The 21,423-nt window shown below is 33.7% G+C and overlaps 1 protein-coding gene across 2 annotated transcripts in view; it reads right to left on the minus strand.

Annotated features, from left to right (window-relative positions):
- Positions 1-3,302: 3,302 nt before the first annotated feature.
- The window catches only part of LOC128207547 (homeobox protein Meis1-like), a 130,967-nt gene continuing 112,846 nt past the window's right edge, over positions 3,303-21,423 (minus strand). For both annotated transcript variants that reach the window (XM_052910528.1, XM_052910527.1), the window contains 3 exons: positions 18,274-18,332; positions 12,063-12,146; positions 3,303-9,636 (listed from right to left, as the gene is read on the minus strand). In XM_052910528.1, coding sequence (XP_052766488.1) covers positions 9,305-9,636; positions 12,063-12,146; positions 18,274-18,332 — 475 coding nt within the window. In that variant the 3' untranslated portion in view covers positions 3,303-9,304. The remainder of the gene's footprint in view (positions 9,637-12,062; positions 12,147-18,273; positions 18,333-21,423) is intronic.

Raw genomic sequence — 21,423 nt, forward strand, 5'->3', positions numbered from 1 at the left:
TGACATAATAAAGTCTATTGTGATTTGATGCGAAGTGGTAAATAAATAGAACATAGAAATGCATATTAATGATTTGGTCGGGAATTGGTCCGGCCCGTCCAGTCTTTTATACCAAACCGTGTAGTGCTGTTTACACGGGTACACATTGAAGATAGGAATTAGCTTTACAGTTTCCGACTACAGAAAAAAGATGAGAATGGGACATTGAATTCGGCTTTGTTTGTCTAAAGACAATAAAGTTATACCATATCGCATACCATTTTAAAGGGCATTGACTCCTCTTTTCATGGCACCTTTTTAAAAATGGATTGTTTCTATGTTGATTAAGAAATTTAAAACAGCAACTAGACTCTACTGTAAAATCCGGTAAGTTTGAGTTGCATACAGGCTTACCTTTCATTTTTTTTAATATCCAAAATCAATCAAAATAAGTGTTTTAGATACTTGTGCAGATGATGTTAAAGTGATTTAGGGAAGATATTTTTCGCTCTTCACTAGCATTGGTTTTAATGAAAAAAGAAACAAGAGGGCCATGATGGCCCTAAATCGCTCACCTGAGTAAGAGTTTAACCTTTGTTATCAATATAGCTTGTTTCTCAAAAAATATTAAACAAGAGCTGTCACAGTATGTGACGAATGCCCCCAAATGTGACATTGTCCTATGAACAAGTACATACAAAGTTGATCTTGCCTTTACGTGTCAAATACATATGGCAAGTTATTTTAAATTGCCTCTGAACATAAAAAATACCACCCATACTTGACAGCCCACACTCTTATGTCCTCATATTCAGCATTCCATTGTGAATAATCACTTTGTGTATCTTTCACCTTAGAGGTAGGGACATGGGTCTTGCACACGACACTTCGTCTTGGTATGTCAAATACATGTGGCAAGTCATTTTAAAATCTGCCCATACAAGAGAAAGTTACGGCCCGCACACAACAGCCTCTACTCCATGTACTTATATTCAGCATTCCATTGTGAATAAACACTAAGTGTGACCTTCAACTTAGAGGTAAGGACACGGGTCTTGCACAAGACACGTCGTCTTGGTATGTTGAACACATGTGGCAAGTCATTTTAAAATCTGTCCATACAAGAGAAAGTATAGCCCAGACATGACAACTTATACTCTATGTCCTTATATGCAGCACTCCATTGGGAATAAACACCTAAGTGTTACCTTGACCTTAGAGGGAGTGACACAGGTCTTGCACGCGACACGCCGTCTTAGTATGTCAAACACAAATGGCAAGTTATTTTAAAATACGTCCATACCAGAGAAAGTTACAACACTGACACGAGTTATTGAGCCAGACACACGGACGGATGGACGGACGGACAGACAGACAGACAGAGGCACGGTGCAATTTTAATATGCCCACCTTCAGGGGCATAAAAACATACTGGTCAAACATGTTTCCTGGATAATCACTGACAGGACTTTTCACAGTTGCCTGCACACTGACAGGGCTTGTCACAGTTTCCTGCACACTGACAAGACTTGGTGATTGACTGCACACTGACAGGATTTTGTTCAGTTGCCTGCACACTGACAGGACTTGATGATTGACTGCACACCGACATAATTTGATTCTCACCTGCACACTGACAAGACTTTGTTCAGGTGCCTGCGCACCACACTGACTGGATTTGATAATTGACTGCACACTGACAGCACTTGGTACAGATACCTGCACACTGACAGGACTTTTTCAGTTGCCTGCACACGGACAGGACTTAGTTTTGTCAGTGTGCAGGCAATTGAACAATGTTATATTGCTTGCACACTGAAAGAACTTTTTGTATCTAGATACACAAACAACAAACAGTGCACCAACCAATAAAATCAACAAATTGTCTTTAGCTCTAAAAATCAAATATCAGATCACATTCAACACCTTCAACTAATATTATCACATTTAGCCATCTAGGACAACATCACATTCCTTCTAATGTTAATAAAAAATTTTTTCTTTATATAAGTTTTTAAGTGAATAAAACTATCCACACAGAAAATAAGAATGTAGCATCTGCATGAACAATAATCTACATGAAGTTCAATGGAAAAGTCTGATTATTAAATTTATTTTTAAGTAAAAATGATATTTCTTCTCAAGAATAAAGTGTTTAATAATTATTTGAATCTATGAACCTAAAAAAAGAACAATAATTATCTCAGAAGTGACTATGCTGAAGACTTAATAAAATTTAAAATCTATTCCCTTGTTACTAAAAATAGAAAGAAGTGGAATCTCCAACAAAAAGGGAGACCATATAGCAAGACTTGCTGCCCTTGCTTCTAGAGTAAACTTTACATAACTATCAGATTTTAACAAAATGTAGTTATAATGAACTTGTAGCCCACGGGCTGAGGCCAATTTTTCTCCAGGGGCATAACTTGAATAAACATGGTAGATAACCAATCAACAATGTTACACACCCTATATTTAAGCACTAGGCTTTATAGTATTTGCCAAAAAAAGTTTTGTAATTTTCCTTTAGGTTGCCATGGCAACCAGAGTTCTGCATGGAATTCATTTCTTTGAACAATTTTGAAAAAGCACTAACCAAGGATCATTCCTATGAAGTTTTATCAAAATTGTCCAAGCGATGTAGGAGAAGAAGATGATTATAACCAATTGTTGACATTTTCCTTTAGGTTGCCATGGCAACCAGAGTTCTGCATGGAATTCATTTCTTTGAACAATTTTGAAAAAGCACCAACTAAGGATTATTCCTATGAAGTTTAATCAAAATTGTATAAGCGGTTTAGGAGAAGAAGATGACTATAACCAATTGTTGACATTTTCCTTTAGGTTGCCATGGCAACCAGAGTTTTGCATGGAATTCATTTCTTTGAACAATTTTGAAAACGCACCAACCAAGGATCATTCTTATGAAGTTTCATCAAAATTGTCCTAGCGGTTTAGGAGAAGAAGGTGATTATAACCAATTGTTGATGCCGAACAACGAACGACGGACGACAGACGCTGGACATAGACTGATCACAATAGCTCACCTTGAGCACATTGTGCTCAGGTGAGCTAAAAAACTGTATTCCTTCATTCGCTGGCTCCAGGTTGTTGTTTTTTCAAAAATCTGTACAACAAAAAAGATAAAATTGAAATATTTTGAATTCTTGCAAAATATTAGTTCTACATTATTTATTCAGTGTACAGGTCAGCCAGATAACATGGTGTATTCACAATGCCAGTAATGATGTCATAGCCTTAGGTTACATCATTAACAGCATGGTGTGTTGGACCTTAGGAGAAAATGACCACAAACAAATAGCTGTATTTTAACATACAAAAATTAAAGTTTATTTCTCTGTCCTTCTTCACCATATCATTACTATACATACAGACAGTGGCATAATGTGAAATACAAGCAGACAAACGTTTCATGAGCTCTGTAATGGATACATTTATTTTGCCTTCTTTGAGGGCTCAGTGCTAGATAGACGTAACTCTATGAAAACTAAAAGCAGTTGCATCTTTCTTGTGCTGGGCCCTCCCTATCTTGACCAAAATTGATTATGCTTAGATACTCTGTTGATATACAATATTATTCTGTAACATTTGACTGTTAAATTTTTTAGTATGGATCATTGTTAAGTTTAATAGCTATTTCTCTTTTTTTACATCAGTTGGAAATTCTGTCCTATACAGAGTACATGTGGGTTTGTTACTAAAATTCATGATGAGGTACCCATGTCTTTTATTAGATACATGGACCGACATGTGTAACAACAACAACAAAAACAATGACATGCGTCCTCAATCATAAATATGTGTAAACATTAATAAATAATGTATATAATGTGAATATTACCCTAAATTTGTCACCAACTGTGTTTGTACTGAATGTTGTGAGAGTTTTGAGAGATTCTTGAAAATTTCCATTGTTTGGTTAAAAATCATCAGATGAAGGAAAGGAGGAATATTTATTGATTTATTTTTTAATTTTTTATTTATTTATTTATAGACATTGTTCATTGATTGACATGTGTCAAACGGTCAATCTGTGAGAGTGCAGCTTTAAAATGGTATTGGAAATGTGTTGAATAGTAATTCAATACAGAAAAAAAAATATTTGTTTACATTTTGTAATTACTGTGATATTGTTTTTAATCATATTTTCCTTTGTGCAAATAAAGCCATTTATCTGTTTATAATTTACAAATTAGTTTCTTTTTAAGATTGATATGAAACATTATTTTCACTCTATTACTGTTTTTACAGCCATAAACAATAATAAAACAATAGTTATCCACAATATATAATTCACATTTACGCAGCTAATTATATTTGCATTTTCCCATTATAAAATAATATACATGTTAAAAGTTAAATTCAAATATTGTATTTCAAAGTCTCATTCAAAATTATTTTGTATGGAACAAACTTAACAGAACAGCACAAATAATTAACAACTTATACTTAATATTTAAAATCCAAAAAAGTTATTGCTATTTCTATAATAAACAATATACCAGTCCACAATATCAGAAAGTTAAACATACACTTAATTCATCGAGCAATAGTTTTAAAAAAGTTAATGGCTTCAAATTCACGAGGTCCTTATTCTCACACTTTTAGTGTTTTTACCAATTGGTTAAGTTTAGTATTATCAACATCTTGCTGATATAACATTTACTGAACATATTTATGGTAGCTGGATTTTCAGATATTATATAAGTTTTGAATCGCAGTTTCATGAAGTTGCAAATTTTAGTGGAAATTAAACTTTCGTGAAATTAATGCAATTTACAATATGACAGGCAAAAAGCATTTATAAGCATTCCTGGGAAAACAGGCAGGAGTTATCCCATCCATTTTGAGTGACTTCAACAAAAACATATATTTATGTAATTACCTTTAATGAATTTCTAAGATAAAACACCAACAGATATTTTGATTATCAGCGTAGTTGGAAGAAAACCATATGATTGTCAAGATTTTTTTATTTTTTTTTAAAATACAAAAAGACTTCATTATATTTTGCATAATCTATCAGTCTCTCTACCCATAAAGTATCTTCCAATATCAATAAAGTGGTAACATATTCTTTTAAATAAAAAATCCCATCGTTCTATACAAAATCATGATTTAGGTGCATGCAAATGGTGTGTGTTTGCAATATGTGAACGTTAAAACCATTCCTCTCGAAAATAAAGGATTTCTGATGTAATAATAAGTTCAGATAATCTTTGGTACATTTTAAACCAGGGACACAGCTTGCAACACATGTTTCTAAACACAGCAGTCAGAAATAATTGAAGAAAAATTGTATAATTCTGTTCATGTAAACATATCTGTGATAAAAAAATCAACATTTAACAGTACAATACTGCAATGTTGAAGGGTGCTCTCAGATATGCATAAAGATCAAAACACATATCTACAATAGTTTTGATACACAAAAAATGTTTTCGTATTTTCATGGAACTGGATTTTTTTTTAAACCCATAACTAACAGTGCATAATTATCTCAGTATCGCCAGTGCTGTGCCCCTAACAACAGTTTGGAAGGTATCATTTTATGGTAATAAATTTTATTTGATATCCATAAGAGAAATCATTTACTAATATTAATAGGAAAATAATGTCATCTTTAGAACTATTACTGTACGAACAAGACATATTGAAAATAGTACGAGCAACAAAGTTTATTTCATTAAATTATAAGCCATAAAATGATACCTTGCATATAATATTTTACAGTTTGATTAAAGTCTGTTTAATGTGATTCTATACAAACTGCAGGAAGCTGTAGAATTTCATTGTCAAATAACTGTCATTGAGATATTTTTCATTTTAATATAAAAAAAAACAATCCACATAAATGGGTGGTAATTCAGGTATATGACAAACATATTCCATACAGACTTTTTTATTAATGAGAAAATAGATGTTTTAGATTATTTTTTTATTTAAAAGCACACTAAACAGACTGTTACAAGTAAAAACACACAATAATACTGATTTGTGATTTACAAGCAAATATTGATATGTATTTTACAGCAGTGCAAATGAATAACGAAACTTCTTGGGTTATTAGAAAGAGTAATATCAAGTGATCTAAACAGATTTCGGAATTCAGTTTTACTGGAAGCTTTTTACTGATTGAAAATCATTTTCCTATGTTCTGTCCATGTTATTTCTGGCATAAAATGGTTTCTGATTTTGGTGAAAATATGACAATTGAATCCTGTACTTGATACTCTGATCAATATTGTTGTTTATCTAAAAAAGGATTCGGTAAGACTCAAAAATACTATTTTCCACTCTGTTTATTTTTCTAATTTTTATTCAAAGTAAATATTATTTTGTGATGAATTACAAACATTATTGAATAATGCTCTAAAATAGACAAGACTTTATAATTATATATAGACTTGCATGATTTCATATCAGTTGTATGTACTGAACTTAACTACTTTCTTATTTTTAGTGGCAGATGCCCCGCATTAATTATGGAGGCAAATGCTGTGCGGCGAGAGACCAATTTCCATGTAAATACGCTTACAGCACAGGGAGAAAATGAAGTCCATACAAAGACTGGTGTAAAGGTGTCCATATATAAATGGATATTCCATGGCACTTGAATATGATTTAATTATCAATTACAAGATGAAAATGAGCTGATGGTTGGCTTCCATTGTCTGTCCATTTTTTTTATGGTGGTATATATAAATAAAGAAATTGAAATTAGAGTTTCCATAAAGAATAACACCGTTTTAGAGTAGTTTTTCTGACCTTTTGTGTCATAATGATAATATATTCATATTTTAGTTTTTCTCTGCTGATAATTTATGCATGGTATTTGCTAGGGTAAGGTTGATATCATTTTGCAATGTTTATTTAAAAAAGAAGTTTAAATTTAAATGTCAATATTGTACAATACCAGTTATGCTTTGATAAAATGGAAACTGAAACATTATTTAGTTTTGTTTCATGACCCTGATGATTTTAAACATCAGATATTTATCTTAACAAAATAAAAAAGAATGAAAATGAAGTTTTTTTACATAAATAGACAGCACATATTCTTCTACAGTAGTATTATAACCACAGGTGGAAATAAAGAAAATATAACAAAGGACATAATGAACAGTTCTAGTAAACAATACAATACTGCTTTTAAACATTTGTAGTTTCTGAATGGGACAATATGTGGTACTGTGATATTAAATATAAAATGTAAAATGAAAGCATTTCACCATTGTTTTCATCTAAATTTTAGATGAGCTTGAAAAAAAGTCAGAAAAAAGTCAGCATTTGTTAAAAGAAGTTGGAGCTGAATTTCCGTTATCCAATTATTAATGGTAAAATTTTAAGAAGTTGTATGCAATCAAATGTTATGATTTTGGTAAAGACAATAATTATAAATGCTACATTTATTCTTACCCCTATCAGTTCTTTGATTCAATATAGATTTATAAAAATCTCCTTCAATATGGACATTGTTTGCATTTTTTAAGATGATATTTTAGAGTACAATATAACTTCTCTTTAATATGTATTTCCTATTTACATTTGGTTTAAAATTGTGCCCTGGAATACCATAGTTTCATCATCGGTCTTACGTAATATGTTAAGATGGCAGACCATTCGAATAATAACATATTACAAAGTATTTACAGTTCCCATAATAAGAGTTTTTAATAAACTGTTGCGGACCACCTTATGTGTTCATTTTTGTTCATATTTCATTAAAACCAGTATCAGAGACCAGTTCTCTCCAGAACATGTTATGATAATGCTATAGTTTTTTGTATTATAATCTTCCTAAAAATTCATTATTTTAATCCATTTAGTTGCTAATACTGTTATTCCTCATTTAATTGCAGCATCAGGGATAAAGGACAAATATTACTAAGCATGGACATGGTAGTATTTTAAGGATGATGTTGAAGAGTGTGCAATGTTAATACAACTGCAGGGTTTCTAACAAGACTTTAAAAATTACCACATCTATGACAGTCTTCCGGCAACCCTAGAACTTACATTTTTATATACCCAGAAAGCAAAATGGAATGAATGCAAGTTTAGTCGCGCACATGTCATGGAAAAATAATCAAAAAAGGTTACACAAAATCTTCTATTAAACAAATAATATGGACACATAGTGTCTGAGGTCACAAAGTTTTGTATTCATTTAAATATTTTGTATTATGCTACAAATTTAACTATTTGACTTCATTGTTTTTACGTAGAAAATGAAAGCAATTTAAGGGAAAAGGTTTTGTCTTTAGTAGGTTTCATGTGATAGTTAATGTTTTGTCAAACAAAAATACACGCAGCACATCAAAGAAAAAAGTACAGCTCAAAATGGGAAAAAAGGAAAACAACAACATATTAAAGCACACTCATATAAAAACAAAAACCAAAATCAACCATTATGTAAGACTAGGTAAATACTGGTAGATAAACACAAAAGATAACAAGGAAAGTAAACTTGTACAATTTTTTACCAACAAAATGAAAGAGATAAAAAGTCAACAGCTTTGAAATGAGTACAATAAGTTTCATGATAATAATTCACCAGAGGTCACTCAAGTGGGCATGTTCTCTCTCGCTTTAATAGTGACTAGTTCCAGTCTGATTCAATGAAAAAGGTTGACGAGCGTGGTTATTTTCAGATTTTCTGCTTTGAAAACTGTAAAACTTTGTGCCAACTATATCCTTGGTGCACCAAAGTACCATTCAGTGATGTGTTGGCAACCACTGCCGTGTCCACATGCGTTGCGTTATGGGACACACAGTGAGAGGTCTGTCACAATAGAAACTAATCACCACCATGTTTTTTGTGCATGAAGGAATTTAATTCCCTGAAGTTATTTTCATATTTACGTTTCAAAGCATCCATAATATTATCTATTCATTTTCAGATTTCAAATATAAACTGTACAATGTAAACAAGTCAGCAGTGCTTCTCTATAGGACCATAATTATGTGTCTGGTCAATATATTGCTTGCATTCTGTTATCCATGGCTTTAAAATAGGTAAATCATTATATTTATAAATATTCACCCGTATTTTGTTGAATGACAATCAGACACTGTGTAGGCTATCGACACTATTACTCTGACAGTATTATTACAATTCTGTCCATCTGTTTTCTATGCAGGACTACCCTCCACTGCATGGTAGTGAGAAAAATAATACTTGTGATAATACAAAATGTTCCACCCTGTAAATGTTGCATTAAGCAACTTCTGTCAAAGAGGCTGTTATGTGACCCCAACAATGACACATACAGATTCAAGTGATTTTCCCGTTGTGCTATTGCTAACCCGCGTGAATATCTTGTATGTGTCCCATTGAGTCCATGCTGCCATGAAGTGGTGGGCTCTGCGCCGAGCCCATGGACATTCCATGTGGACTCATAGCATGGGCTCCGTGTCCCATCATCATGTGATGGGGGTGCCCGGGAATAAGCATAGAGTTTGTTCCACGTCCGTGTAACTGGGACATTTGAGAGTACGAGCTGCTTACAGGTGGCGCGCCGTACATGTCCGCCCCATGCATGCCAAGCATGTCATAACGTTGGGAACTGTCCATATGAGGGTAACCTGTCTTCATCGGATCGTACATGTCAGCCCCAGGCATACCTGGTACTCCTGCAGTAAACAAAATATTGTAAAGATTTGATCACATCCTTTGGTTGTGAATGTTGAAAATTTATAATTAGTGTATAGTTATCTAGTAGTTAAGACAGATAGAAGCTGATTTTTTATTTTTTAAATATAATTTATATAATTACATACTTTACAAAATCTGTGTTAATTACAGTGTCACTAGTTAATGGTAATATCAAGTAATATTCACCATCAATGCTCTGCTAGTAAGACATTTATTAAAATTAAGATTTGCAGTCTTGAGTCTTAAGTCAGGCTTAAAACTCTTTGTAAACATGTATCCATTACTTGTGTCATTTTTAGAGGCAAAGAGCAAAGAGAATGTCTCCTTATTGAGGCTCAAACTTTTGACCTCTTGGATGGGAGACAGACATCTTAAACCACTTTCACTCTCAAAATTAGGAATGGTCAATGACAAGCATACACTATCAGTATCAATGATAGATTAATTATAAATCTAGAAAGCTTATACCAGTTAAACAACAATCTTGACACAACCATATTTATATATTTAACAAGAGTTTATTTTTCAAAGTTCAATTAGTTGAAAGAAAATACAATTAAATTCAAGGACAGTCAAACTTGAAGAATAACTCGAGCATAAATGAAAACTACATGAATGTTGAAAGGTTCCTTATTCATTTCTAGGACCTCCATCAAGTTAAACATTATTTGCATAAATTAAAGTCACCTATGTCCATGTAATCAGTTACAAATTCTACACATCATGTGATTATATTCTGCCATCTTGGCACTCTTGATTTGGATGTGCAATTTACTTAGCTAAGTGATAGTTGATCATTATGTTTTGATGAAATAAAACTTGACAAGACTGGGTATATGAAAATGGAAACTGCTCATTATGAAAATGAAGCAATTTTAAACCAAAAGCCTAAGTTTGCCTGCCTTGAAGGTAAAAAAATACGTAATTAGAATGGGCCTCCCAGGTGTTAATATTTAAGCATAAATTCAGCTCAATTATAGGCCTTTTTCTGAAATTACCAATGATTTATGATAAGACATCAGAACATTCAAGATAATACATCATTTGATGTGTGAAGTTTAGTATGTAAAATGTAATCGTTAGATCTTTTTGTATTTGTCCATGGCACATTTAACACACAGGCTTGTGATTGTATATATTTTAATTTCAAATTCACATGATGGCTAGCTGATGAAATGCTGTGGATTGGGAACAACAATCCCTGGAGGTTAATGGGGTAATGTGCCCTTGTGGGTGGCAAATAGGAGCATTATGACATTTAGAGGAACATTTGTACAAAATTGAATATCTTGTTTGATCACTGTTAACATAATGTAATGAATGAATGATAACTTCATTTCATTTTATGGGAACATACATATTTCACCATTGCACACTGAAATTCTCAGTAACCTGAGAAAATCAGATAGAGCTTCAAGAGTTTAAAAGGGTATCAATACAATGACCTTGTGCCAGAAACTGTTGTCAATCTGAATAATAGCACATGTACATAATTGTATGATTATCTGATCCATTACTCTGAAATCTTTGACAATCAGCCTTGGACAAACGTAAGGCATACCTTCAGATCATTTAGGGCATGTAATCTTGGGGTTAATGCTATAAGGCACCAAAGTAGCAAATATTGTACAGTGTTGTTTTGAGCTCTACTGACAACGCACACATGTTTATGAAATATTTCTACAGAAATGTTCCTTGTGTGAACCTTAATTCCTTTAAGCGATATCAAACATGGCCGCCAGGAGGCTGGGTAAGTTTAATGTAGACTTATAGAAAGACAAATCATCCAAAACTGCCAGGCCTAAGGCTTAGTCATTTTGCGTGTAGCAATGCCTTGTTGTTCTCTACCAAGTTTGTTTAAATCATACTTCTGGGGTCAATGTTGGTCCTGCATTGAGGCCCCTTATTTTACTTAGACTTTTATAAGAAAAATATTTAATAAGATTTTCATAATATTTTTCTCCATTACTGAAGTACAGAGAGCTTAGATATTTACTGCGAAGACTTGTCTATTGGTCCTTTACCAACTTTCTTCAAAACGCCTTATTTCCATTAAAAAAACATCCTTGGCAACAACCTTTTTTCTAAGAGACCTACATGTATGACTTCCTTAGTAGCAGCTTTAACCTCACCAACACCCTTCCCTTAACAACCATGGACCTCCTTAGCAACCATAAACTTCCTTAGCAACCACATTTTTTTCTTAGTATTCATAAATCCCTCAACAATGGTTTGCTTCCCTATTAACCATCACATTCCTTAGCAACCACGGACCTCCTTTTTATTATTAATTTTTATATTTGACAACATTTTTTAGACACCCTGGCCCCATTTACAAAAGGTTTGAGAAAACACTGGTATCAACCCCACTTGTATTTGTAGAAATGAAAAAAGTGACACTTACTGTACATGCCATGCCCCATTTGCATATTGTGGTTTTCCCAGGAGAGAGATCCATCAGGACTGTACCCTGCATGTGCCCCGGGAGCTGAAACAGACAGACATACAAACGTGAACACTCTAAGTAAATAAAGACCCTTCATATTTTTGACTCATGAGCATACCTTGACACAAACCCAGACAGTTTTGAGTGCATGTAGACACACATAATTCTGTAATAAGGATGTAGACACACTTCGGACATTGATTGCAGAGGGACTTTCTGTTTTCAGAATAGTAGCTTGACTTGATAGCAATGGGTAGAGATTTTGCAATATTATCAGTTACTTTTGGTTTTAAGAAGAGAAGTAGGCTTAATGGGAGTCTTTGGAGATCTGTTAGTCAATTTGGGACTTTGAAGGGAGCAAATCTTTTGGGTAAAGGTTTGCTTAATGAATGTTCTTCATAAATGAACTCAAGAACAATACATAAGATGCATGGGTTTAATGCTACATTGTACCATGTACAATTGAGTTGTATAAGGTTTTGAGCTGGGTTTATTTCTTTTTAAAATAGTGTTTGAATTGTCATAGCCTTGGCATCATTGTTGGTGTCGTTTTCAGTGTTGTCATCATGCAAAAACCTTAACCTTGGCCATTACTCAAACACCATTCAAGATATTCATATGAAACTTGGTACTCATGTTCAATAACTTCTTTGATAAATTTTCAATGTAATCAATGATTTCCAGAAAACAGTTTCAATGAATATTTTTCTTGCATCGGTGGATATGTTCATTGGTCTTGACTCAAGGGAAAACCTCATTAGATGTAGAAAGAGATACTCTTTTCTGATTTAATTAACTCCAGACAAATGTTTGTTGAATATTGATAATGTTTTCATTTGCTAACATTACAAGAGCATAAAATAATGGTGTGTTCATTATAAATTCATAACAATTTTCATTGGATGTTGTCCCAATCAGCAACTATTTAGATTCTGATTACACATTAACATGTATTATCAAAACCAAGTGAAATTTTCCTCTTAATTTAATCTGAAGCTACAGTGAGCGTGTTTTCACCTTTTTAAACTACATATACTGTTAAGTTTACAGAAATTAAGAGTGCAGAAAGTTTTTGCAGTGGATGAGTTACATTTATGTCATTTTAATTTAATCAAATGTAGATCTAGAAGAGATGTTTTCTCTATTTCACTCTATTTAAATGTCATTATTCTTAAGAAAACATTTTAACAATGCTGAAAATCCAGAAATAATTAAATTTCAGCATCTTCATCATCATATTCATTTTCACCTAATTTGATTGTGTGCTGCAAAAATGTAAAATTTCATAGCAACAAATTCAGTCAAGGTGTAAATGGTGCCACCTGTTGAGTGCTACTTTTCCCCCCCATCATCTGCGAAGAGTAGCTGAAACTTTTTTTCTCCTCTTCTGGAGAGTTAATAAGTACTGTATTCATCTTCAGGAATTTAATTATTTCTCCATATAATTACTTATTATCTTTTCCCAGGAACACCCTTAATTCCTAATATTCTATTTTGAGACTGCTAGGGAATAATAGGTGCAGAATAATGAAAAACATGTCTTTGGTAGTAGATTGTCAGGATACAACTTAGTTTTATATAAATATCAAACGTATTAATATAACACAGAGGTTGATTTGAAATAAATGAATAAAATTAAACTATTAAAATAAGTAATTTAATTTCCTGGATAGAAAACAGTACTTTAATGTGTCCTTTCACCATTTTTAGAATGGTGCCAGAGTATTTCTGAATTTATTATAAAAACATAACAATAAATATATACAGTACTTCAATGTGTCCTTTCACCATTTTTAGAATGGTGCCAGAGTATTTCTGAATTTATTATAAAAACATAATAATAAATATATATATTTCATAACAAAATTGGGAATTTTATTATCAAAATTGGAAAAAGTATATGTTTTAACATTTGGAATGGGGCCAAGTTTCAACCCAAATATCAGTCAGAAAAAAACACTGACTTGTGCCTCTTTGTTGGAAATCGAACCCAAGGCTCTTTAGGACAAGAGGTGGTTAACTATTAGACTCATCTTTTGATAGTTTTCTTTGTATGGCTTCTATGCAAGCATACAAAAGAAAACAACATAAGAAATGGCTCCAAAAAAAAGAAAAAGCATTAATATAAACGTTTATAAAGCATCGGAAATGATAAATGACTACAGTTGACATTATTTCATAATCACCTCTATACTGTCATTAAAATACAATGAATTTTATACAGCATAAATAAATTATAATATTTTAATCATTAGCAGTAATGATAGATGTATATTTGTGGCAAGTTAAATTTCACTGATTTGAAAGCAGGAAACAAACAGTATATGATTTTTTGCAAGCTTAGTATGACTAAAGAATTATACTTTTTTTGATTAGCAAAAAAATATTTTCTTTCCAATATGAATGCCATATATAAGTGTTTCAGATTGAGTGCAGAGACAATGCTGGTTTAATCCAAAAGCTGTAGTCAGTAGAATCCTGTACTTGTACCATCAACATAATGAGAGGATATACAAAATTGGCTGCTGGATAATCAAACCTGTAAACTTTTTTGTTGAGAGATTGACACCTTCATGGGTGCTGAGTTAGTTTCTATTTTCTATGTTTTTCTAATTGTATATTGTTTCATGAAGTTGTAAATACTTATCATCCATGGATTGCCTCAATATGGAATAAAAAGTCTGATAAGCCATTTTGTAAAGTAATGGATGGTATAAAGTGAACAAAAGTGCTGCAGAGCAAACATAAATGCAGTTGAACTGGGGGCATAACTCATAGATCATTAAAGCCAGAGTTAAGGGCCTTGCTGTGCTCATGCATATTGTCTCTGGCAACATGTTTACCAAATTTTGTTTTAGTATCTTTAGGGATGTTTTAGTAATGACCTTGGCTCTCACCCGCTATGGTTTTCTTTGCCCCGTATATCCCATATTGGGTCACCTACTAACCCCATAACTTAAATTATGCAGATCTTATATAAGGCCATTCTGTAATATAGGGCCATCCGTGCCATATAGGGCCATTCAAATGTCATATAGGCCTATGTCATGTAGGGCCATCCTGTTATATACGGCCAGCCTGTTATATAGGAATAACCGGTCGTGTAGGGTCATCCATATCATATAGGGCCATCCTGTCGTATAGGGCCATCCTTGCCATATAGGGTCATTCTGTTGTATAGGGTCAGTGATGTCATATAGTGTCATCCAATTCATATAGGGCCATCCTGTCATAATGGTGATCAGGTTGACATATAAGGCCATCCAGATGCCATCTAGGGCAATTCTGTTATATAGGGCTATCCATGTGGCATAGGGAAATCATTTCTGAAACAGCTATCATCATATCATATAGTGCCACTGGATGTTATGTAGAGCCATCCAAATGTCATATCATAGGGCCATCCATGACACATTATGGGCCATCCATGAAACTTTATGGGCCATCCATGACACATTTAGGGCCATCCATGTCACATTTAGGGCCATTCTGTCATATAGGGCAATCATGTCATATAGGGCAACCATGTCATATCGACCATCCTGTCACATGGAGCCATCCATGTCACATTTACGGCCATCCATGTCATATAAAGGCCATCCATGACATGAGGGCAATTCTGTAATATAGGGCCATCCATGTCATATAGGGCCATTCTGTCATTAAGGACCATCCATGCCAAATAGAACCATCCTGTCATGTAGGACCATCACCATCCGTGGCATATAGGGCTATTCATGTCACATTTAGGGCCATCCATGACATTAGGGCCATTTTGTTATATAGGGCCATCATGTCATATAGAAATATCCATGTCATATTGGGTCACCTATGAAAACAGGGCATTTCTGTCATTATTAGGCCATCCAAGTCATATAGGGCCATCCTGTCATTAAGGACAATTCATGTCACATAGGGCCATCCTGTAATGTAGGACCATCTGTGGCATATAGGGCCATCCAGGTCACATTTAGGGCCATCCATGAAATTAGGGCCATTCTGTCATATAGGGCCATCATGTCATATAGACCATCCTTTTATGTACAGCCATCCATGTCATATAGGGCCATTCATGACACATTTAGGGCCATCCATGTCATATAGGGCCATCCTGTCATGTAGGACCATCCATGACATATAAGGCTAATCTGTGAAATAGGGCCAACCATGTCACATATAAAGGGCCATCCATGTCACATAGGGCTGTTCTGACAGCCATCATGTCAATCATGTCATAGTCAGCCATCCTGTCATATAGGCCAAATTGTATAGAGCCATCTATGACATAAGAGCCATTCTGTCATTTAGGGCTATCTATGTCATAAGGGGCCATCCTGTCGTATATGGCCATCTAGTCATATACGGCCAGCCATATCATACAGGGCCATCCTGTTTTATATGGCCATTAATATGTCATATAGGGCCATCCTGCCATGAAGGACCATCCATGTCATATAGTGTCAACCATGTCAAATGGGACCATCCTGTCACATACAGGCCCATACATTACATATACAGGTCCATTTATGACATATACAAGTCCATTCATGGCATATAGGGCCATCCATGTCATATTAGGCCATCCTGTCATATAGGGCCATCCATGTCATATTAGGTCATCCTGTCATATAGGGCCATCCATTGTAAAAAAAACCCAGCTAAGGCCGGTTTCATTAAAGGATCTTATATATATGTCGTAACGTACAAACTCTTGAAACTGTAGGGATGTCTCAGACACCAACAATCAATGTTTTCATTTCCCTGACTTTGTTTTTCATTTTGATACTAGCAAAAATTCACAATTTTACACACATATATAGCAAAATAACAAACAGACTGGTATGGCACTAAGATCATTTCACTTCACAACTAAGATCTTTAACAGCCCCCTGGGTTGGCCAGTTGCAAACCAAAACCTATTAAGGGTGGCCTGGGTAACATTTATCAGACAGTGTATGTTCTCCAGATTTCCATAAATTCATTGCTCAGACACAAATCTCAGGTTTTAGAAAATTAATGAGAGAATAAATCCATGTAATGAAGAGCATTTCATTGATTAAAGATGATAAATAGTTATTTTGTAAGAAAACACTCAAGATTGAAATTCAGATGCTCTTGCTATTTCCATAACATAGCAATTTTACAGTGGAACAATCAATGAAAAATACATTATAACCTTGTTTGCATCTATCATTTATTGTTCAAATGAACAAATAACGTGAAAAAACAGCACCATATCAGCATTAAGGAACATTTAACGGTAAAATATATTCAAATTGAAAACGAATTAACATTTAAAACTCTGCATTGCGGGAACATTCTTTCATGGATAATGGATTTATTTCTTATATGAATTTATAGAGTATATGTCTGAATCAAAAAAGTTAGACTTGCAAAATTTAAAATGATTTTTGTGTGATTTATGTCAATTTATTTATTTATTAGACAATATTAAACATAACACTGGTTTCAATTCCTTATCAATAAAATTGTCTCCTATATATAACTAATCTCGCTTTTAATGTTATATTTACTACAGTAGAAATATAAGTGATTTATTTTGCAGTTATTTCTTATAATAAACATACTGATAACATTATGAGATCATTGTGTGACAATAAATTATCAACTGTAATAAAATATTTTATACATCAAGAAAAACAACATGACTGATAGTCAGGAAAGAAAATTGACAATTTTTTCTATCATAAAAATATGAGACAGAGTAATTATTTTATGGCAAACAATTACTCCTTGTTGCACCCAACATGTAAGCCTTGTGTGTTACATCTTTCTGACACTCTTTATTTTCTGTCAATCAATAGTTTGATGTGCCATGGGAGGTAGAAATGGAACTATCTTGGACAGTTTTTATTTTCATTTTATGCAAAAGGTATTGCCTTCTTGCTGTGCACAAATTAACAAATGCCAGCTGTGAATGCATTGGAGATATTACTGGTTATGCAACACATCCCAGAAGCAGTCTGTCACAGTACTATAGACTTGAACAAAATTCTTATAAAAGTATGATCATCGGGTGAACATAAATTCTTTGCCTTATAATAGGTGATATTGACTGGGTATGAGAATGAATTAATAAACAATGTAGCTATACTATATTTAATACACATTTGAATGTTGAAATGTAAATGCATGCCATTAAACTCACCGGCTCTGTTTGACTGATCTATCATTGGCTGGACAATTCTCCGCCTTGCATTGATAAACCTGAAATTACAAAATAACATACAATTTATGAGTAAAACTTCCAAGAAAGAAAAAGCACCTTTTTTCTAGTGTCTATGAGCAGTGAAGAGCCATTTACCACCAGGCGGTATTATTCTGGGGTTGACACTTGCCTGTTTTTTTTGTCAATAATAATTTCAGATGCATTACAGTAACTGCATGCTAATGATGGTATGCTTTTAATACTATATCCATCAAAATAGGCAGGATTCTGATGATTTTTTATCCATCAGCCTTTTACCTACAGATTGCCCAATAATGCACAACTTATGTTCTTTATTGGAAAAACAACTTTTTAAATGGAATTGCTGAAATTTTGCCTTCTTTTTAGAATTTCCTTACACCATTAAATATTACTCAATGATATAGGTTTAAAATTGAGCATAATGAAACATAATGAAAGTAATAAATCAAAGCAAAAAAGTAATATAGGAAGATAGGTTTGCTAATAAGTGCATGATTGCAAGTCAGCTAGACTCAGTGTGTAACAAGAGTCATAATAAAGGCATTATCACTGTGAAAATGTCAGGCTTCCAAACAGTGATCCATCATCCCTGACACTAGGGTCTCATCAGGCTTCAAGCTTTTCTAGTGCCATTATTGTTGATTGAGCAAGAAAGTGGGTAAAATGGGGTTTTCCTAACACCTATGTTAGATGGTGACATAACCAGGGGCGTAACTAAGCCATTTTAAGCTTGTCTGATTTTCAAGCATTGGCATCTGCTTGCTGGTGCTTTTGTTTATGTGACACACCAGCTATGGAGTTGAGGGTACCATCTCACTTTGCCATGCCTTTTTACCAGTTATTTATGTGACACATCGGCTACTGAGTTGAGGGCAAGACCTTGCTTTGCCATGCTTTTATACCAGTTGTTTATGTGACACACCAGCTACTGAGTTGAGGGCACCACCTCACTTTGCCATTCTTTTTTACCAGTTATTTATGTGACACAACAGCTACTGAGTTGAGGGCAAAACCTTGCTTTGCCATGCTTTTATAGCAGTTGTTTATGTGACACACCAGCTACTGAGTTGAGGGCAAAACCTCGCTTTGCCATGCTTTTATAGCACTTGTTTATGTGACACACCAGCTACTGAGTTGAGGGCAAAACCTTGCTTTGCCATGCTTTTATACCAGTTATTTATGTGACACACCAGCTACTGAGTTGAGGGCAAAACCTTGCTTTGCCATGCTTTTATAGCAGTTATTTATGTGACACAACAGCTACTGAGTTGAGGGCAAAACCTTGCTTTGCCATGCTTTTATACCAGTTATTTATGTGACACACCAGCTACTGAGTTGAGGGCAAAACCTCGCTTTGCCATGCTTTTATAGCAGTTGTTTATGTGACACACCAGCTACTGAGTTGAGGGCAAAACCTCGCTTTGCCATTCTTTTTTACCAGTTGTTTATGTGACACACCAGCTACTGAGTTGAGGGCAAAACCTCGCTTTGCCATGCTTTTTTACCAGTTGTTTATGTGACACAACAGCTACTGAGTTGAGGGCAAAACCTCGCTTTGCCATGCTTTTTTACCAGTTGTTTATGTGACACTACAGCTACAAGGTTGAGGGCATAACCCAGCTTTTGTTGTGCTATTTCACATTTTTTTTTAGCAATTATGGGCAACTTTTTCTTTTTACTTTTTCAAATAATTTATGCATGTATGTTTGTCAGTATCAGTAGCTACACACGATTTCTCGGAACTTATATTTGTGTGGTAAATTATCCCAAACATATTGCTTTTATTCTTTTATAATTTTAGAAACGTGTAAAGTAAAAAATCAAGAATAGCTGAGCATTACAAAGTTAGAGTATCTATAATGTGTCTGGAATGAGGGAATACAGTTTCATCCTCCTCTACAGGTACCAAATGTTCAAATTCTGGCCCTTCATATCATAGAACAGAACAAAGTTTATTTCGTATAAAACAGTTCACATAATAAAGACAATGATATAAGTCAAAGATGACCCTTGATCATTGATAAATTGAATATTCTGCATATATACATGGCGATCAGTTATAAAAATGAATGAAAGCCTGAAAAAAGAAAGAAAAAAAGAAAATAAATAAAAATAATTAATACTGTTTAAGCTATATTCCTATAAGTTGTATTGTGTAGATATCTCTACGTGATGGTGTTAGTGCTAATGTCATTCACAAGCAATAACATATTATAATCAACGAAGTACATTTAAATATTCAATTCTTTGAAACTATACATTATGAAAAAAGTGCAATTTACAATATGACAGGTAAGGGAACAACACTTAGTGTAACATTTGAGCATTTCGATTTCTCAATTCAAAAGCCTTGTACACAAAGATGGAAACGTTACGTAGTATATGTTTATTTTCTGACTGTAAAAGTTCGATAGCTTTTAACATAGAGGGTCGTTGACGATAATATCTCGGTATGTAATTATTTCTTATCTGAACATACATCTGGCATTCAAAAATAAAATGAAACTCGTCTTCAAGTTCATTGCATATAGGGCACAGCCTTTCATTCAAAGGAGTTCTATTCCATCTACCCACTTCTACATTCAATCTATGTGCGCTCATTCTTAATTTACTAAGTGCTATTCTATATTTTGGAATATTAACGCAGTTCAAATAGGGTTGGAAATTAAAATTAACGAAAGTACTGTAAAATCTTGCTCTTGAAGAGTCATGGATCCTACTTTCAAGGGTTTGAATAAAAATATCTCTGACACGTTGTTTTAAAAGAGACATAAATAGCGGGATATCATTGACACCCTGGTTGAGCCAAATATGATAAAAACCTATATCTGTAAGAATCTTTCTGATACTCATTGCCCAATTTGTAGATCGTGGACGTGTTTCTATATCTTGCAACATTATTTTATAAACCATGTTAAGATATTTGTGTGCTTGCGAATTTATTACTTTAAACCAAAACCGCACCATATTGATTATACTATATGAATTAATATCAAGTCTACCAGTCTCGGCGTAAACAAAGTCGTTTTGGGTTGTTTTTTCACACATAGCACAGATTTGACGTAAAGAGTATGGATGCGTTCAATGGCCATCCTTTTAGAGGTACCC

Source organism: Mya arenaria, chromosome 11, assembly GCF_026914265.1.
Source record: "Mya arenaria isolate MELC-2E11 chromosome 11, ASM2691426v1".
Lineage (NCBI taxonomy): Eukaryota > Metazoa > Mollusca > Bivalvia > Myida > Myidae > Mya > Mya arenaria.